General features: G+C 37.2%; 1 protein-coding gene across 7 annotated transcripts in view; it reads left to right on the top strand.

The window, feature by feature from the left end:
• The window catches only part of CNOT4 (CCR4-NOT transcription complex subunit 4), a 131345-nt gene that overhangs the window by 60747 nt on the left and 50388 nt on the right, over positions 1-20210 (top strand). For 4 of the 7 annotated variants that reach the window (XM_036905540.2, XM_036905535.2, XM_036905537.2 and 1 more), the window contains exons 3-7: positions 4146-4343; positions 15092-15178; positions 15901-16002; positions 16749-16874; positions 19608-19741. In XM_036905540.2, the coding sequence (XP_036761435.1) occupies positions 4146-4343; positions 15092-15178; positions 15901-16002; positions 16749-16874; positions 19608-19741 (647 nt within the window). The remainder of the gene's footprint in view (positions 1-4145; positions 4344-15091; positions 15179-15900; positions 16003-16748; positions 16875-19607; positions 19742-20210) is intronic. The other 3 variants (XM_036905536.2, XM_036905538.2, XM_036905542.2) reach the window with 1 other exon arrangement.

Here is a 20210-nt window from a genome sequence, read left to right as displayed (position 1 = left end):
GCCAAGTGTAAAAGGTCTTCAGGTCTCTAGGGTGTAAGTCTTCCCAAGGGTTAGTTTCAACAACTTCTCTAAGATAGTTTTCTTCCACTACCCTTGTCCTTTTCTCTTCTCTTGTTCTGACCTCTCTGTAGTTCATTCTTATCCTGAGACTAGGAGAGCTGTTACGGGGTGGTCTGGGTCTCAGCCTAACACGGGGATGATCTTCCCAAGACACTTCACCCTGGACTGATTTAGGCTTTGATCCCCCACATTTGATCCTCTTTCCCTATTTATTGTTACTCAGACTTCCCACTTACCTCTCTGGATTTTAATTTTAAATCAGAAATTGATACGAGACTTCCCCACTGCATGTCATTATTGTTGTTAAGATGTTGGTTTTAAAATAGAAGTTTTATAAAGTATTTTTCATTGTCTTTAGCAAAAGGAAAGTTAAAGCTGTAAATGTGTTTATTAATATATGAAGAACAATAATAAATGAAATTATTTCTAGGTTAAGAAACCAGAAAAAGAATAAACACAGGGAAGACGGGGATTAAGCAGAATTTACTGAGAAAGGAAAAAGTGCTGTTTCTCTGAAGAGACCAACAAAATAAACTCTTGACAAGTCTGATCAGAAAATAATGAGAAGAAACATGTAAATACATTAGGTGTAAAAAACATAAGCACACATATGAAAGAAGTTGATTATACTAGAGACTGACTGTAAACCATCTTAATTAGAATTTGTCACCAAATTAACACCATTAAAAATACTTTACACGTTAAAAATGCATTTCCACAGGTGCCTTATTTAGCATTAATTTAATATTTAACACACAAAAGTGCCAAGAAAGAGTTTCTGCTTATAATTTTTCATTTGATGCTATTTTCCTAGAAATTTAATTAAATTTCTTAGAAAATTAAGCTGAACATAACTGTTTCAGTCAAAAAGTAGACTAGCTATATTTTTCTTTATATGAATATTTAGTACTACTGTTACTGGCTTTGTAGGTCATACTCTCTTTTTGCAGTTATTCATATTAGGTGTTTTTGTCTCCCACCTTTAGTCTACCTCCCTTTCTCAACTTATTGTATCAGCTTGGTAATTTTCTATCGTTGAGTTTGCAGAGTTGTATTTATGGTGGGGTGTGTGTGTGTAGGAACTATCAGGAAATGCATGCTTTTCCAACTTTTTATGAAACCTTTAGACAGGTTAAGACTGAGATTTTGAATAGTTGCCGTTTGTGTTTATTAAACTGGCACATTTTATAGTGTCTAGAAAAATTTATTTAATTCCACCAAACAGCAGAGATCCAACTCCACAAATATGTTAAGACTAAAAGCTACTATTTATAACTTTCTTTAAGTTGCTTAAGAGATAAGAGAGATTTGGAAGATAAATCAGAGTAAACTAATTTGTCCTGTTCTCCTGTACTGGTATCTTTTGTGTTATGTAGCAGTTATCTTCCAGTAAAGTTGACTTGAATGCCTGATAGAAGTATATTACCATAGAAAAAACTTGGAATAATATGGGAAAAAGACTAGGATAACCAACCAGTGTTATATACTCAACATGATGTGTATCAGTAATATACTTGATGAGAGTTGATATTGCAACCTGATTTTTGATATTTGTCATTCGCCATCATTTTTTGTTACACATTTTTGCTTTTATATTACTCTGCATCATCTTTTATCAGAAATCTACAATGTCAGAAAATATTAACAAGAAAAAGCCCTGAGTGCTTGTCAAATCCCTCATGCTCTCAGAAGAATTGGAGTCTCAGAAGAGTTACATCAGTGTTTCTCAGACTGTCTGATGAAAAACTAGATTTCCACCCTCTCTACCCCACCCCCGACCCCCGACTGTTTGGACTGATACAGGGCCCTGTTAGGCATGCCTAGTACCCAGTTTGCGTTATGTTGCCTCACCAGCTAAATTCAGTAACAACCATGGTAATATCTTAATATGCAAAGAGTTCACTGATAACGTAGTTGAATGTTGTGGCAATGTTAATATGCTTTAAAATTTTTCAAAGTGCTGTTCTCAATTTTTAGTTTTTCTTATCATGGTCTGTGACCATACTTTAGAGCTAGGAGCAATTCATGTGCTTGATTCATTCAGGGAGTGGCTCATCACCACTCTAGATGTTAGTGAAGGGCAACAGCTTTCAAGTAAACTTAATAATAAACATTCCAAAAGGGCTATCCAGAAATCCTGTGGTAGAAAATGGTTTTTCCATGTAGAAATGAAAAATCAAGGTAATCTTATGGAAAGGTATCTTAGTCTGTTTGTATGTAGTTCCTTTTTATGCTTTGCCTTTACAGCTCCTAGTAACTTCATGGGATTAAAATTGAGCAGATAGATAAAGATTGAAAGGAGATAGGTACACAGGGGTAAGTGGAGAAGAAAGAGAAAGCTTAAATGGGGAAGAGTAGTTACATCATTGATTAAATAATCAAGTTAATTATAATAGATCTTTACTCATTTGGTTTCCTTAAATTAAAATGCAAGAATGTTTTGAAAATAAGTTTGTTTGTCTTTTTAAGAAAGTTACCAGTGCTATAGTTCTGTTCTGGAGAGTAGGTTGGTGTTCATTTGGCAAATACTGAGCTCCTAAAATGTGCAATACTATTTATTCATGCAAAAGTCAGGTAAATTTCTGAGCTAGCTCTTTTATATGCCTCCCAATCATAGGTAAATTGGGAGTATGCCAAATAAGACCAGTTATCTAGAAGGTAGTGCTTTTTAAACATGTGAATTGAGTGGTATGGGTGTATACATCCTACAGGACCACTAAGAGTTACACCTGAATACTTCAGAACAGGGTTTTTGAAGACCTTATGATATGACTAGTAGAAATTGAAGAACAAAAAGGGAAACTCACTTTGCCTTCAGTGTTAATCTGAGTGCATTCACAAATTTGAGGGTTTTTATTTTTGTCTTTTACTTAGGTATGAAAAGGTGAAAGTAACTATTATGTTAAAGGAAAAACAAGATTTCAAGCTTTTGGGGGCTTTCCACTTCTTCTTTTAATGGCATTATTTTTGGTCTCTACTCCTGTATTCTGATAGGCACAATTTCCCATTTCTGGGATCGCTTCATATCCAGTTTTAGTTATGATTGTATTTAGTGTGTCCCATCTTGCATTTACTTACTATTAACTATTTTTTATTAGAAGTAAAAGTAACTGACTTGTTGAGTTCTGTGTGCAGGACACAGTTTTAATCACTTTACTGGTGTATTTTTTAGTTCTTACAGAAACTCTCTTAGTAAAGTAATTTAATTCTCATTTTACATAAGAGAAGACTGATACAGACAGGTCACATACGTTAACCAAGGTCTCTCAGAAAGTAAAGAGTGAACTAAGATTCAAAGCCAGGCAGTATGGGTGCACAGCTCTTAATCAGGCCACCACTAGCCTTGACATTAGCAGTAGGAATGAAAACAATATTGTAATGATCATATAATTACCGAAAAAATTTACAACAGTGTAAGTGTATTTTTTTGAGGGATTACGGTGACAATAATAGTTGCTTTATGAGTACTAGTTTATAGTAGCCTTTAAAATTATTTTCATTTTACTTAAGAGAATATTGAAGCATAGATTAAAAACTTGCCTGAGGCCATTTGGCTAGTAAGTGTTGAAACTGGATTCAAACTCTTGAGCCAGAGTGTCTCTGTATTGTTTATCTGCCCATCGGTGCCCCTCTTAGACTGGGAATGTATTAAAAAACAAGTACTTCAATAATCTTCTAGCACATAGTAGGCTTTTATTAAATATTTGTTGATCGTAATATATAAACCCATATTTAGATGAGAGAAATTATACTCTTTGCCTTTTATACAGCATCTTAGAAGCTTAATTTTCCTGTAAAGTATGTGGTAGGCACTATAGGGTATTTTTTTTTATTTTAGAGCCTTTGGAGGTGGTTTAAGTTTTAGTGCTAGAAGTGGTCTGTTAAGCTCTAAAAAAATACAGTTTTAAAACTATGTTATCTAACATTTAACTTCTATTAAATAAAAAATATTTTAAGCAATTAGAAGATTCAGAAAAAGGGAGATATAATAACCACATACATATCATCCAGAATTTGATAATTGTTATTCATATTTTCTATTTATTTATTTAATGCTAACTTTTATGTTTTTCTTATGCTTAAAGCCATATCCAGAAGACCCAGCAGTTTATAAACCACTTTCCCAGGAAGAACTGCAGAGGATAAAGAATGAGAAAAAACAGAAACAAAATGAGAGAAAACAGAAAATATCAGAAAATCGCAAACATTTGGCTAGTGTACGTGTTGTACAAAAAAACCTCGTCTTTGTTGTAGGTCTGTCTCAGCGCCTAGCAGACCCAGAGGTAAGACCTTTTCTGTTTTCCTTCTCAACTTGACATTTTTTTCTTTTTGCTTATGTAATTTGGAAATAACTGATGAGCCTGCCCACTTGCAGGATTCCCCTGAAAATATTAAAACTTAGGAGAAAATGGGAAATGATTTTTTAATAATTGCTAGGAAACCAATGACCAGTTGTGATCATGGGCAAGTGTCTTATCTCCCTTGCCCTCATATTCTTCAGGTGTAAAACTGGGCAGTTGAACTAGATCTCTCAAGTTCTCTTTAGTGAATGCTAATAATTTATGAAAGTTGGATTACAGTTCTGTTTTGCTGTTAAGCCTAACATGACATGACTGCTCTGTTTCTTTCCTCTTTTCTGTAGCTATATTAGGACCACCAGTGGAGATGCAGTTACTTAAACCCACTAGAGATCTGAAATTTAAAAAATCCTCCCCAAATAGTTATTTTTGGTTATAGAACAGTTAGAGAATTGCTGCTCTACTGTTTCATAATTCTTTACTCATTCTTTTTAAGCCATTTTTGGGGGGAGAGAATTCAATGCAGGGAAATAATGGACCAGGATTTTTGCCATTTGTTTGAAATCAGGGAAGATAACCTTTTTGCTTATGACCTCTCTCCTTGCCTTCCATCACCAGCCTTGTTATAGTAGTGTAACTCATAACGTTCCTTGATGCCCTTACGTGCACATCAGCTAATTCTTCATTGCTGATATACCAGGAGATGCTGAGTAAATTAAATGGGAATGCAGATAGAAGCTGATTGACAGCCAGAGTGTTTACTTCAGTAGGAAAGAGCTTCATTTAGGACATCTGCCAGTACTCCTTGAGAAGAGTTTGAAGTAATGCTTGTCATGGTGTCAATTAGAGGGAGGATTATAGTGAATATGTGTAGGGAGGTGGGAATTTTTGGACTTGGCTAAATGTCCCAGAAGGAGGAAATTAAAGGAGTCTAAAAATTAGTTTTTTTTAAATCAATATAAAGAGAGTAATACGTATTTACTGATGGTGGATTTACTATTCATTGAGGCTGTGGTGGGCTTCAGGATCAGCAGAGGAGAAAGTCACGGAGATCTTACTAAGAAGGCACCATCATTATCAGTAAACATGGGAGCCGCTCAAGAATTACTTGGACCTAGGTCCAGGGATGCGGGCATTAATGTTGCTATATGATCTTTAGGAAACTAGATTCTTTCCAAAGACAAAGGGATGGGTCTAGAGTTTGTTTATACAGGAAAAGATTTCTTCAATAAGAAATGTTAAGGAGAGAGCTCATTATAGGCCCATGACTCAACCTCAGCAGGCAGTTGTCCCTTTTTATAAGTTAGTACTTAACTTCCCAGGCAGGCAGAATTCCACTTCACCCTTGACAATGAACACCCTTACAGTTTTGCATCAACCCTTCTGTGTCTACCTTTTTCAACTCTGCCTTTTTCTAACCAGCCCCTGCAAATTTTTTCTTTTATTTATTTACCAGCCTTTGTTTACTTCTACTAATCTTATTGATTAGAATATGCTTTTGTATTTCTGAAACTTCTACTCCTTAATGGAACTTTTATTTTGACTTTTATTTTATTTTGGATGTGGATGTACTGGATTTTGTTAATACACGCTGAATCTGGTCAGCTGAGGCATACAGAGCAGCCCCTGAAGGCTGGATAAAATTAAGCCATAGTCTCAATCTAATGTTTGGATTATAAGTTTCTTGCCTTTTCTTTAGAATCTGATTTGTTTTATTTTACTTATAGAGATTTCTTACTTCCACTTCAAGTAAAATGATTCCAATAACTTAATTATGAGTCTACATGTAACTGAAAATTACTCTATTGGTTTTATACTTTTGAAATCATTGTTACTTGGTGAGAGGTCAGTGAATTTTCTTCAACAGTGGTTTCTCTCATTTATTGCTCTTGAAAGGCCAGGAAGACCAGAGACCAGTATTTTTTTTTATTTTTTATTTTTTATTTTGGTATCATTAATCTACAATTACAGAAAGAACATTATGTTTACTAGGTTCCCCCCTTCACCAAGCCCCCCCCACATACCCCTTCACAGTCACTGTCCATCAGCGTAGTAAGATGCTGTAAAATCACTACTTGTCTTCTCTGTGTTGCGCAGCCCTCCCCGTGCCCCCCACGCACTATACATGCTAATCGTAATGCCCTCTTTCTTTTTCCCCACCCTTATCCCTCCCTTCCCACCCATCCTCCCCAGTCCCTTTCCCTTTGGTAACTATTAGTCCATTCTTGGGTTCTGTGATTCTGCTGCTGTTTTGTTCCTTCAGTATTCCCTTGCTCTTATACTCCACATATGAGTGAAATCATTTGGTACTTGTCCTTCTCTGCTTGGCTTGTTTCACTGAACATAATACCCTCTAGCTCCATTCATGTTGTTGCGAATGGTAGGATCTGTTTTTCTCTTATGGCTGCGTAATATTCCATTGTGTATATGTACCACATCTTCTTTATCCATTCATCTACTGATGGACATTTAGGTTGCTTCCATATCTTGGCTATTGTAAACAGTGCAGCGATAAATATAGGGGTGCATCTGCCTTTTTCAAACTGGAGTGCTGCATTCTTAGGGTAAATTCCTAGAAGTGGAATTTCTGGGTCAAATGGAATTTCTATTTTGAGCATTTTGAGGAACCTCCATACTGCTTTCCACAATGGTTGAACTAATTTACATTCCCACCAGCAGTGTAGGAGGGTTCCCCTTTCTCCACAACCTCGCCAATGTTTGTTGTTGTTTGTCTTTTAGATGATGGTGATCCTTACTGGTGTGAGGTGATATCTCATTGTAGTTTTAATTTGCATTTCTCTGATGATTATCGATGTGGAGCATCTTTTCATGTGCCTGTTGGCCATCTGGATTTCTTCTTTAGAGAACTGTCTATTCAGCTCCTCTGCCCATTTTTTAATTGGATTATTTGCTTTTTGTTTGTTGAGGTGTGTGAGCTCTTTATATATTTTGGATGTCAATCCTTTATCGGATCTGTCATTTATGAATATGTTCTCCCATACTGTAGGATAACTTTTTGTTCTATTGATGGTGTCCTTTGCTGTACAGAAGCTTTTTAGCTTGATATAGTCCCACTTGTTCATTTTTGCCTTTGTTTCCCTTGCCCAGGGAGATATGTTCATGAAGAAGTCATTCATGTTTATGTCCATGAGATTTTTGCCTATGTATTTTTCTAAGAGTTTTATGGATTCATGACTTACATTCAGGACTTTGATCCATTTGGAGTTTACTTTTGTGTATGGGGTTAGACAGTGATCCAGTTTCATTCTCTTACATGTAGCTGTCCAGTTTTGCCAGCACCATCTATTGAAGAGACTGTCATTTCCCCATTGTATGTCCATGGCTCCTTTATCAAATATTAATTGGCCATATATGTTGGGGTTAATGTCTGGAGTCTCTATTCTGTTCCATTAGTCTGTGGCTCTGTTCTTGTGCCAGTACCAAATTGTCTTGCATTACTGTGGCTTTGTAGTAGAGCTTGAAGTTGGGGAGCGAGATCCCCCCCACTTCATTCTTCCTTCTCAGGATTGCGTTGGCTATTCGGGGTCTTTGACAGTTCCATATGAATTTTTGAACTATTTGTTCCAGTTCATTGAAGAATGCTGTTGGTAATTTGATAGGGATTGCATCGAATCTGTATATTGCTTTGGGCAGGATGGCTATTTTGACGATATTAATTCTTCCTAGCCAGGAGCATGGGATGAGTTTCCATTTGTTAGTGACCTCTTTAATTTCTCTTAAGAGTGTCTTGTAGTTTTCAGGGCATAGGTCTTTCACTTCCTTGGTTAGGTTTATTCCTAGATATTTTATTCTTTTTGATGCTATTGTGAATGGAATTGTTTTCCTGATTTCTCTTTATATTAGTTCACTGTTAGTGTATAGGAAAGCTACAGATTTCTGTGTGTTAATTTTATATCCTGCAACTTTGCTGTATTCCGATATTAGTTCTAGTAGTTTTGCAGTGGAGTCGTTAGGGTTTTTTATGTACAATATCATGTCATCTGCAAATAGTGACAGTTTGACTTCTTCTTTACCAGTCTGGATTCCTTGTATTTCTTTGTTTTGTCTGATTGCCGTGGCTCGGACCTCCAGTACCACGTTGAATAACAATGGGGAGAGTGGGCATCCCTGTCTTGTTCCTGATCTCAGAGGAAAAGCTTTCAGCCTCTCGCTGTTCAGTATGATGTTAGCTGTGGGTTTATCATACATGGCCTTTATTATGTTGAGGTACTTGCCCTCTATGCCCATTTTGTTGAGAGTTTTTATCATGAATGGATGTTGAATTTTGTTGAATGCTTTTTCAGCATCTATGGAGATGATCATGTGGTTTTTGTCCTTCTTTTTGTTGATGTGGTGGATGATGTTGATGGATTTTCGAATGTTGTACCATCCTTGCATCCCTGGGATGAATCCCACTTGGTCATGGTGTATGATCCTCTTGATGTATTTTTGAATTCAGTTTGCTAATATTTTATTGAGTATTTTTGCATCTAGGTTCATCAGGGATATTGGTCTGTAGTTTTATTTTTTGGTGGGGTCTTTGCCTGGTTTTGGTATTAGGGTAATGTTGGCTTCATAGAATGAGTTTGGGAGTATTCCCTCCTCTTCTATTTTTTGGAAAACTTTAAGGAGAATGGGTGTTATGTCTTCTCTGTATGTTTGATAAAATTCCGAGGTAAATCCATCTGGCCCTGGGGTTTTGTTCTTGGGTAGTTTTTTGATTACCAATTCAATTTCGTTGCTGGTAATTGGTCTGTTTAGATTTTCTGTTTCTTTCTGGGTCAGTCTTGGAAGGTTGTATTTTTCTAAGAAGTTGTCCATTTCTCCTAGGTTTTCCAACTTGTTAGCATATAGGTTTTCATAGTATTCTCTAATAATTCTTTGTATTTCTGTGGGGTCTGTCGTGATTTTTCCTTTCTCGTTTCTAATTCTGTTGATGTGTGTTGACTCTCTTTTTCTCTTAATAAGTCTGGCTAGAGGCTTATCTATTTTGTTTATTTTCTCAAAGAACCAGCTCTTGATTTCATTGATTTTTTTCTATTGTTTTATTCTTCTCAATTTTATTTATTTCTTCTCTAATCTTTATTATGTCCCTCCTTCTGCTGACCTTAGGCCTCATTTGTTCTTCTTTTTCCAATTTTGATAATTGTGGCCTTAGACTATTCATTTGGGATTGTTCTTCCTTCCTTAAATATGCCTGGATTGCTATATACTTTCCTCTTAAGACTGCTTTTGCTGCGTCCCACAGAAGTTGGGGCTTTGTGTTATTGTTGTCATTTGTTGCCATATATTGCTGGATCTCCATTTTAATTTGGTCATTGATCCATTGATTATTTAGGAGCATGTTGTTAAGCCTCCATGTGTTTGTGAGCCTTTTTGCTTTCTTTGTGCAGTTTATTTCTAGTTTAATACCTTTGTGGTCTGAAAAGTTGGTTGGTAGGATTTCAATCTTTTGGAATTTACTGAGGTTCTTTTTGTGGCCTAGTATGTGGTCTATTCGGGAGAATGTTCCATGTGCACTTGAGAAGAATGTGTATCCTGTTGCTTTTGGATGTAGAGTTCTATAGATGTCTATTAGGTCCGTCTGTTCTAGCGTGTTGTTCAGTGCCTCTGTGTCCTTACTTATTTTCTGTCTGGTGGATCTGTCCTTTGGGGTGAGTGGTGTGTTAAAGTCTCCCAGAATGAATGCATTGCATTCTATTTCCTCCTTTAATTCTGTTAGTATTTGTTTCACATATATTGGTGCTCCTGTATTGGGTGCATATATGTTTATAATGGTTATATCCTCTTGTTGGACTGAGCCCTTTATCATTATGTAATGTCCTTCTTTATCTCTTGTTACTTTCTTTATTTTGAGGTCTATTTTGTCTGATACTAGTATTGCAACACCTGCTTTTTTCTCTGTGTTGTTTGCATGAAATATCTTTCTCTAACCCTTGACTTTTAATCTGTGCGTGTCTTTGGGTTTGAGGTGAGTCTCTTGTAAGCAGCATATAGATGGGTCTTGCTTTTTTATCCATTCTATTACTCTGTGTCTTTTGATTGGTGCATTCAGTCCATTTACATTTAGTGTGATTATTGAAAGGTATGTACTTATTGCCATTGCAGGCTTTAGATTTGTGGTTACCACAGGTTCAAGGTTAGCTTGTTTACTACCTTACTGTCTGACCTCACTCGCTTATTGAGCTGTTATAAACACAGTCTGATGATTATTTCTTTGCCTTCTTTTTCCTCCTCCTCCATTCTTCATATGTTGGGTGTTTTGTTCTGTGCTCTTTTTAGGAGTGTTCCCATCTAGAGCAGTCCCTCTAAGATACCCTGTAGAGGTGGTTTGTGGGAGGCAAAGTCCCTCAACTTTTGCTTGCCTGGGAATTGTTTAATCCCTCCTTCATATTTAAATGATAATCGTGCCGGATACAGTATCCTTGGTTCAAGACCCTTCTGTTTCATTGCATTAAATGTATCATGCCATTCTCTTCTGGCCTGTAGGGTTTCTGTTGAGAAGTCTGATGATAGCCTGATGGGTTTTCCTTCGTAGGTGACCTTTTTCTCTCTCTGGCTGCCTTTAATACTCTGTCCCTGTCCTTGATCTTTGCCATTTTAATTATTATGTGTCTTGTTGTTGACCTCTTTGGATCCTGTCTCTCAGGAGTTCTGTGTGCCTCTGTAGTTTGAGCAACTATTTCCTCCCCCAGTTTGGGGAAGTTCTCAGCAATTATTTCTTCAAAGACACTTTCTATCCCTTTTTCTCTCTCTTCTTCCTCTGGTACCCCTATAGAGCGGATATTGTTACTTTTGTATTGGTCACACAGTTCTCTTAATATTGTTCCATTCCTGGAGATCCTTTTATCTCTCTCTGCGTCAGCTTCTATGCATTCCTGTTCTCTGATTTCTATTCCATCAATGGCCTTTTGCCTCTTACCCATTCTGCTTATAGATCGTTCCAGAGTTTGTTTCACTTCTGTAATCTCCCTCCAGATACCTGTGATCTCCCTCCGGACGTCTGTAATCTCCCTCCAGACTTCATCCCTTAGCTCTTGCATATTTCTCTGCAGCTCTATTAGCATGTTTATGATTTTTATTTTGAATTCTTTTTAAGGGAGACTGGTTAGGTCTGCCTCTGCAGATCCTTTCTCAGGTGTAACTATCTTGGTCTGGACCAGATTTTTTTGCCTTTTCATGGTGATTGCAGTGGCTGTAGGCAGGTTGCAGGTGTGTCAGCTGGGAGAAGAAAGTCCTTTCCTGCTTGCTGGGTACCTTGTCCTTCTCCGCTGCCTGTGATGGCTACCTGCACTCCTGGAGCAGCCACTGGGTTAATCTCCTAAGCTGCTGTGGGCAGGGTGTCCGTCAGAGCAGCACGGATCCCTGCGGGGAGTGGCAGGCACGCCAGGTGCACTCCTCCATGCTAGCAGCGACCCTGCTGGGCAGCTGTGTGGCAGCAGCGGCCTTTGGGTCTGGCCCGGGCAGCTGTGCATTGGGCTGGGATTCTGGTCGGCTCCCGGGAGCGTGCCTGCTCCCTCTGGCTCCGCTGCCGGTGTGCGCAGGGCTTTTCTGTGCAGGCTTCTACCGGGCTCTGGCTTCACTGCCGCCAGTGCGTGCGAGCCATGCCCAGGCTGTTTGGTCGCGCCACTGCCGGCTAGCCCTGCGGCGCACAGATCTGCTCTCGGTTCCTTCTAGTGCTTCCGCCCCTGGCGTGCACTCCCACTCTCCTGCTACTGGGCCCGTGTATCGGGGTCTGTGGCAGTTGGAGGCATGACTGGCAGGCTGCCTAGTCCTGTGAGGGGCTTCAGAGCTACACTGCCTCCGTTTAGGGCGCCTAAGTTTCCCCATATTCCCAGTTGCCGGGACATCTTCGTCCAGCTATGGGTTCCCTGTCTCTTTAAGACTTGCAGAAAGCACTCACTTTTCTTTTGTCTCAGGGGCGCCGGTTGCGGGGACCTGCCCACAGGTTTTGCTTTTCCGTTTCTCTAATATCCAGCACCCCGTGCACCTTGTGTCTGCATTCCGGGTGCGGATTTCTAGAGCTGGTTGTTTAGCAGTCCTGGGCTTTCACTCCCTCCCCATTCTGACTCCTTTCTTCCCGCCAGGTTTGGGGTCGGGGAGCGTTCAGGTCCCACCTGGCCGCGGCTTGTATCTTACCCCCTTCCTGTGATGCTGAGTTCTCGCAGATGTAGATGTATCCTGGCTGTTGTACTGCATCCACTGGTGTCTCTTTTAGGAATAGTTGTATTTATTGTATTTTCATAAATATATATGTTTTGGGGAGGAGATTTCCTCTGAACTACTCACACCGCCATCTTCCCGTGATCCCCCCAGAGACCAGTATTTTATTTATTAAATCCTACTTCTAAATGATAATATCCTTAAAAATTTTCTTAATTTATTTGTATAACCTTACTAGTTTAGAAAACAAAGTCAGCTTCATTAGAAAACTGGAAGTTTCAAACTGTTAGTGTACCTTTAAAGTCAAAGAAACTCCCTATTATTTACTTAACTTTGGATGATGAAGTTTGTTATTTGACTTAATTTTGATTAATGAAACAGGAGCACTTAGGAAAATTTCAAGCTTATTTTGAAAATAATTTTTGTGCATCAGAAAGCTTCATGCCAAGAATGTCAGATGTATTCATTGTTGATCAGTAGAAGATATAGCAGGTAGAGGTCTTCTAAATCCCTAAAATTTTAGATTTGTTGGAAACCCATTCATTCATTCTGTGGTTAATTCTTGAATACTTACCACGTCTTAGGCACTTTGATGTTGGAGATAAAATAGTTTAGCAAGCCAGGCACAGTCACTACCCTTAATAAGTTTACAGACTTGTAGAGAAGACAGAATTTAAGTACTTGTAAGTGTGCTAAGCATTTATAAACAGGGAAGTACAGGGCTCTTTGGGAACATAAAACAGTGGGGAGCTTAGCTAGTATAGACATCTGTGAAAAGCCTCCCTAAGGAGAGAATAACTAAGAATTATGAGGTATTAACTAGGCAACAAATACGGACAAAGGTGTCCCAGGTGTGTGGTGATCTGAGAAAGCAGCTTATTTGAGGAACTAAAAGACTTTAAAGACACAACCTTTTTACAAATGAGGTAAAGACATGACCCTTTCATTTTACAAATGAGAAACTCAGGCACAGGGAAGCTGAGCGACTTGCCTGGGATCACACAGCTATTTCATAGCAGGGCCAGGACTAGAAAACCCTTCCAGTCTTACTATTCCAATATATTGGAACACTGATGATCGGTCTGTCTTCATCCATCCATCCATTTATCCATTCATCCTTTCATTAGCTTATCAAGTTTTTTATTTTCTCTCTAGTGTCCATGAGCATTTAACTGTTCCTAAAGAATATATAGGAAGACATTTTACACATTAGTCATGCTACTGGGCATTTATAATTCTGTCACATGGCCTTTTATATTCTATGTTAATAAAAAAGATGGCCCACTGTCAAGTAAATAGATGACACTGACTATGTGGGTAATGTGTGCAGGCAACTTTGCCTGTTCCTCATGCTCTTTACTTTTTAAATTTATTAGAATAATACTTTGCTAGTTGACTGTTATGTTCACATAGTATTTGCAATGTTCAACTTGATATAGAAAGTTTAAATTGAGTTTCCCTTGCCTGGGCAGACCATTTCTTCTCAGCCATAGGCCATTTGCTAATGCATGGAGGCCCATCAGTTCCAGGCCCAGTGGAACTAAGACAGTTCCATTTTTTAATACACATTTATTGAATACCTGCAGTGTGCCAGGCCCTGTGTAAGGTACTGAGCATATACCAATAGCAAAGGAGTCTCTGCTTATTTACAAAAGTAGCAGTGCGCTATGAAAAGTGCTATGTGCTGTGGAGGCACAAGGATAGTACCTGACCTTGTCTGAGAGACATATATTCATCTACTGTCTTTGGGGTAAAGTACTTCTGGCACAGAAATTATACAAATGTTTCTGGGTGAGAAAGAGCTCAGTCTGCAAGTGATTTGTTTGGCGTGAAGACTAGAGTGCATTGGTGAGAGATGAGGCTAGTGAGGTAAGTGGTACCAGGTTATGAAGGGCTTACCATGATAAGGAGTTTGCACTTGTTCCTAAAGGTAGTGGAAAGCTATTCAATGTTTTTAAGAACAGAGTGACTTGGCTGCAGTGTGACATATCAGTGTAATTAGGTACACATAGGGTGATAAATCACAAAGCATAGAAGGTTGAAGAACATTGTGTTATCATAGTTGAAATTTGTAGTTTATAAACAAAGCTTTAATATGATAAGTCAAATACAGTATACAATAGATTTACAAGTAAAGGTTGTCTCTACTTATGTCCATTCTTGAGTTTCTATTTCTGTTTAATACCTAATTTTGGTCATTGTTTTGAGAAGTAATTTTCTATAAGGACCATCTGTTAATGAAAATGTGGTTAAGATGCTTGATGTGTTTTGTGTTTAAGAATATTCTGAAGGTAAAATCCCATAGATTATGGGTGCAGGTATTAGAACAAGATAGATAATACCAACCTTGGTGGGTCTCAGTTTCTAGTTAGTAAAGAATAGCTTTTAGACACTGTTGATGATTTCTTGTAGGTTAACCACACAAAGTAAAATTCAGAAGTAGTAATGTTTATCAGAAAGCTTGGAAATTATTTTCCTTTCACTGAAGAGGGAGAGTGTATGTCCCCATTAGGAGGGTAAAGTTAATGAAAATGGGGGCAGTTTATACCTTATTTCTTCTTCTTTTTTAGGTGTTAAAACGACCAGAATATTTTGGGAAGTTTGGTAAAATACATAAAGTTGTCATCAATAATAGTACATCATATGCAGGCTCACAGGTAACTAATTATAGGGGTTTTTGCCTTTCCTCCCTTTGGCTTGGACTTTACCTGGTCTGTTTAGAAGGAAAATTTACTTTGTGTTCAGAAAGCTTTATAATCAGGCATTTAAGCAGTTTAGTAATCTCTTTCGGTGGGGTGGCAGAATTTTTGGTGCTCATTTGACCCAGGACATAATAGTGAATTGATAGTAATAAGAGGGAGATAGTAAAACAAAAATTTAGTGATGCTTTGAAGGGAAGGGGGAGTTGAGACTATTATTAGGCACTCTGGTAATTAGATAATGATTTTTAATTAATTTTCAGATATTGAAAACTTAATAGAGCATATTTGCTATGGTGGTATTAGCAGATAGACTACTCTTGCAGATTGTATTTATTGTGGGAAGAACATAATTTGACACAGTGCACCCAAATTTTCTTTTTTTTAAATCTAACCAAAGTTTGTTTTTTTGTAACCTTGATGAGCTTATCAAATGTCAAGCTAAAGAATATCTTATTCATATATGGTTTAGTTTACTTAAAATCAGGTAAAATTAAGTATGATTGTTTAAAAATGAGCTAATATATGATTTTACCAAAACTACTACTACTTCTAATTATGGTTATTATTAAATGTTAGTAGTAGTAAAGGCCTTTACAATTACCAAGGCAGATGGTAAAAGAATATTTTTTAAAGTTATTGTTGAATTTTAAACAAATGACAGTGGGTTTTCACTTTAGGGTCCAAGTGCCAGTGCTTATGTAACCTACATCCGATCAGAAGATGCTCTCAGAGCTATACAGTGTGTCAACAATGTGGTAGTAGATGGCAGAACGCTTAAGGTAAGATGGTCCTTTTTATTTTGCTTTTTTTTTTTTTTTAACAGGGAAGGGATAAAATATAGGAAGTAGAAGAGAGCCTAGCATTTATGTATTAAATTTGAAGGGAGTCTATTTGACGATTCCTTCATAGGCATCTGTACCAACCTCTGACAGCTAATTTGTTTATTGGTGACCTAATGTAGGGTCCTGTTGTACCATGTAGGAATAAATACATTCATTATTAGGGGATAATCTTTAAAAATCTCCTCTATTTACACATATCTTATTTTGTGAAAATGGATCCATTAGTCTGCTTATTAGAAATAGATAATGGTTCTGATTTGTTGTCCTTAAATATTTGGACATTGCTCTGTTCAAGGTTTGAGTAAAGGGTCCCACCAAGCAATGCTTTATGTAAATGGAGAAGGTTGGCATAATTAGAAAAAAGAATTTGCCTTCTTACATGCCTACCCCTTAATATCACGGAATGGATTTTGTCTGTCTTCTGATCACTAGGGAAAAAGATTTGAATACTCAAGTTTTGAAACCATAGACTGAGATGTTTTCTTTAGTTCTTTGAAATGAGCATCATCTATAATTAATCCTGCTAGTTAGTAATAGTTTAATTCTCTAGTATTCACAGCCATACATCTTGTTTTGCTGTGTCTGTGCCTCATTTTAGGTGAAATGAAAACACTAAAAACGGAAATTCTCAAGTGGTGTCAGTTCACATTTTGGGTCCCTTTTTCCCCTTCCTTTTCCGGCAGGCATCTCTAGGTACAACAAAGTACTGCAGTTACTTCCTGAAGAATATGCAGTGTCCAAAGCCTGACTGCATGTATCTACATGAACTGGGGGACGAGGCTGCCAGCTTCACAAAAGAGGAAATGCAGGTAGTAAAGTAATGTGAATTATCAACTTTCCAAAAGAGGGAGTATTTGTCTTTTTAAGTTAAAACTGCAAAAGCAGAAACTAGGGATTTTTTTTTAAGCTGGTATTAAAATAGCATTTTCTCAAATAGTGTTCCATGGAATATCAGTTTTTATATGATATTGTCATAATAAAAATAGGTCCATGCAGTTTGAAAATACTAGATTAATGAAGATAAATAGGTTTCTTTCCTGCAGGACTTCTTAGCGTTTTTAATATGCCAGTACCTGTCCAAGAAGGGAGTGTACAACCAGAATTTAATTGACCAAGAAAAGCATTTTGGTAAATGCTACTCTAGGTTGAATGCTAGCAAAATGAAAGCTAAGCAGCATACTGTAACTGAGTTTTTTTTCCTGCTAATTGCTACTCTTTACAGAGCATGCTAGAAAAGAGTACTCTGTCAAATGTTGCTGATAAGTTAACATTTTTATAAAATGACTCTCCCCATGAAGGTGTCCCTTGAGTCAGTGTCCTGTAAGGGTGAATTGAAGGCTTATTCTATGTTCTTTTTTACATTTCCTGTTCTCCTGTCTCCTTTCAATTTGTAGTATAAACATGCCTTTACAAGTAAAAATGTTGACCATACAGCATATTAAATGAGGATTATACCAAAGCACAATGCTGCACTTCCCTATTATAGATGAGGACTTCAGATTGTTGCTGTGGACTTTGGCAGGAATACTTCTCACTTAGAAGGTGGGGGGCATTGATTACTACCTTTTATTCTCCAGGTCAAACTAGAGAAAGGCTAGTAGGGGATCCTTGAAGATCAGATTTTTAAATAAAATCAAATATTACCTTTTTTGACTTGGAGTTAGTACAGATTAAATACCATTATGATAAATACATTGGAATTTCTTGACAGTATTGTCATTATGATCCAAAAACAGTGTTAAAATAAGGCCTCTGTGGTATTTAATGGGGACAAATGATTTAACTTATTTCTTATTTAAACAATAGTTACTGTGCTTCTTGTTTTTGTTTTGCTCTTTGGATGAAACTTTCTTGGTCAAAAACCTAAGACGGAATAATTTCAAACTGAATTTTGACAAGTGGAGACTATGCTTTTCTCATGGGTGCTGTTACAGTGAAAATCTCTGTCCAAGAATTTCTAAGCTCCAGTTGACCCCATTTTTAAGTATTATTGAACAGTAAAAGAAAATGGATGGACAGTCCCTTGGAACTTGTAATGGTATCTAATCTGTCTCTGTCAACTGCCCCTGTAGAATCATTTAAACATCAGTTTGAGCTCTTTCTGTCTAATGAAAGCTGTAATATCTTCTGAAGTATTGATTGCAAAAAAGAATTTTTCAAGGCTTTTCATGTTTTAAAGATATAAAATCCACATCTAACTTTATTTTTTCTTAGTAATTCAAAATTTATTTCATCGTATTGTCCTGAATTCCTCTTGCTCTTCTTTATCTGAGTTTAAAATTACTTTGAAAAGAAGTTTCTTTGTTAAAACACCCTCTCAGTGTGGAAAGGAAATTTGAACAAATTGTATCATGGCAAAAATCTTTCTTTGTTACTGCATAACTCAAAATTTAGTACTATGTGAAATATTTAGAGATCCAGTTGAAACAGGCAAGAGCCCTCTCAGAACAGGGAACATGCATTGTGCGGTATATAGGATACAGTTGTGTGCAGTTAGGAGATCTTGCCCTTGCTTGTTTTTTTTTAATTTTGTTTTTGTTTTGATCTCTCTTGTTCTGGTTTTGGTTTTTCCCTTAACATCTATTTAGGCCATACTTTTAAAACAATTAACAACCAGAAGGTAAGTAAAAATGTCATTCCAGTCATGATATACATGCAGATAATAAAATGTTATTCAAACTAAATTCATTGTAAATTCATGGAAACATGATTAGTTTCCAGAGTCAGTCTATGCCTAATTTCTCCCATAACCATTGCTTTCTGATAAACAGCTACCAGTGACAGTAAATATGGACTTCTTTTTATTGCATGTAGAGTAGTAGGGTTTGGCAAACTTTTTCTGTAAAGGGCCAGTTAGTAAATATTTTGGGCTTTCTGGGTCACATTGTCTCTGTAGCAACTGTTCAACTCTGCTGTTGTAGCACAAAAGCAGCCATAGCTGAATGAATGAATGTGACTGCTCCAGTAAAACTTTACTTGTAAAAACAAAGCAGCTGGCTATAAATTGCCAGTCCCAGGACTAGAGTTTAAACTGCATTAATTTTTACATAAAAACAAATTAGTGGAATTTTCCCTTAGTGTCAAGATAATGAAAAATACAGTAAAACTCTTCATCTGTGTATTGCAATCTTAATCTCCAAAAAAAAAAAAAGGGTTGATTTTTGGTGATCTTCAGAAAGTTCTCTAGTGGCCTGAAAGAAGACTTAATTCTTATTTGAAAGGTGGAGAAATAGGTTTAAAAAGGGACCTTCTAGTTCTCTGAGCTGCCGAAAACATTGTCTGTTAATAGGCTTTTCTTTCTGCACAGCAGAGTGGTTGATGAAATGCCTTAATTAATGGAGTACATATCATGTAGATTTGTTGGAAGAACATTCATTGGTCTAAAAGTTCTGTGATGGTCATCCTCACCGGTTTCTCTGACACCACACAAAACCTTTACATGTTTTATTTAGGATATATCTTTAATAATTCAGAAGTAAGTCAGTATTTTATATTGGCTATTTTGTGAAGCCCACTGCAGTTTTAATTTCTTCTTCTGTTAGGCGGGTAAACACCAAGAATATGAACAGAAGTTACTTCAAGAATTATATAAATTAAACCCCAATTTTCTTCAACTCTCTGCGGGTTCAGTTGATAGGAATAAGAACAAAGTGACACCACTGCAGAGGTATGATACGTAAGTACCTGTATTAGTATAATCATGCACTTTATCTTCATGTCTGTCAATCCTCTCTTCATTCTACATTTTTCAGGCAGAATCCTTCTTAACAATGTCTGTCATTTTTGCACAGTTGTGCTACATAGGAACTGTTGCATCACTATTTCTGGGTTTGAATATTTGCTGCCTGCCTGCTTTCTGGTAATACTTCCAATCAGCCTCTTGATGGCTCTCCTTTTGCATTGATTTGCAGACTGCCCTGAGCCCTGAGAACACCCTCCTTGATAAAAAGGAAATTAAGGAATGTTTGTTATTAAAAGGATTTGTCATCTAATAGAGGTTTTCCCCCATGATATGAAGAGAGGAAAAAATACTGTAAATGGGAGAGTGGGGGTTATTTGAAGCATTTGTGTGTTGGGGACACAGATAGTCATAGTCATCTAATCTCAGGAATCACTAACATTTTGTATCCTTTGAGTGAAAGGGT

Source organism: Manis pentadactyla, chromosome 7 (genome assembly GCF_030020395.1).
Source record: "Manis pentadactyla isolate mManPen7 chromosome 7, mManPen7.hap1, whole genome shotgun sequence".
In the NCBI taxonomy this organism is placed as follows: Eukaryota; Metazoa; Chordata; class Mammalia; order Pholidota; family Manidae; genus Manis; species Manis pentadactyla.
Note: the sequence above shows the minus strand (reverse complement) of the source record. Positions and strands in the feature narration are given on the sequence as shown.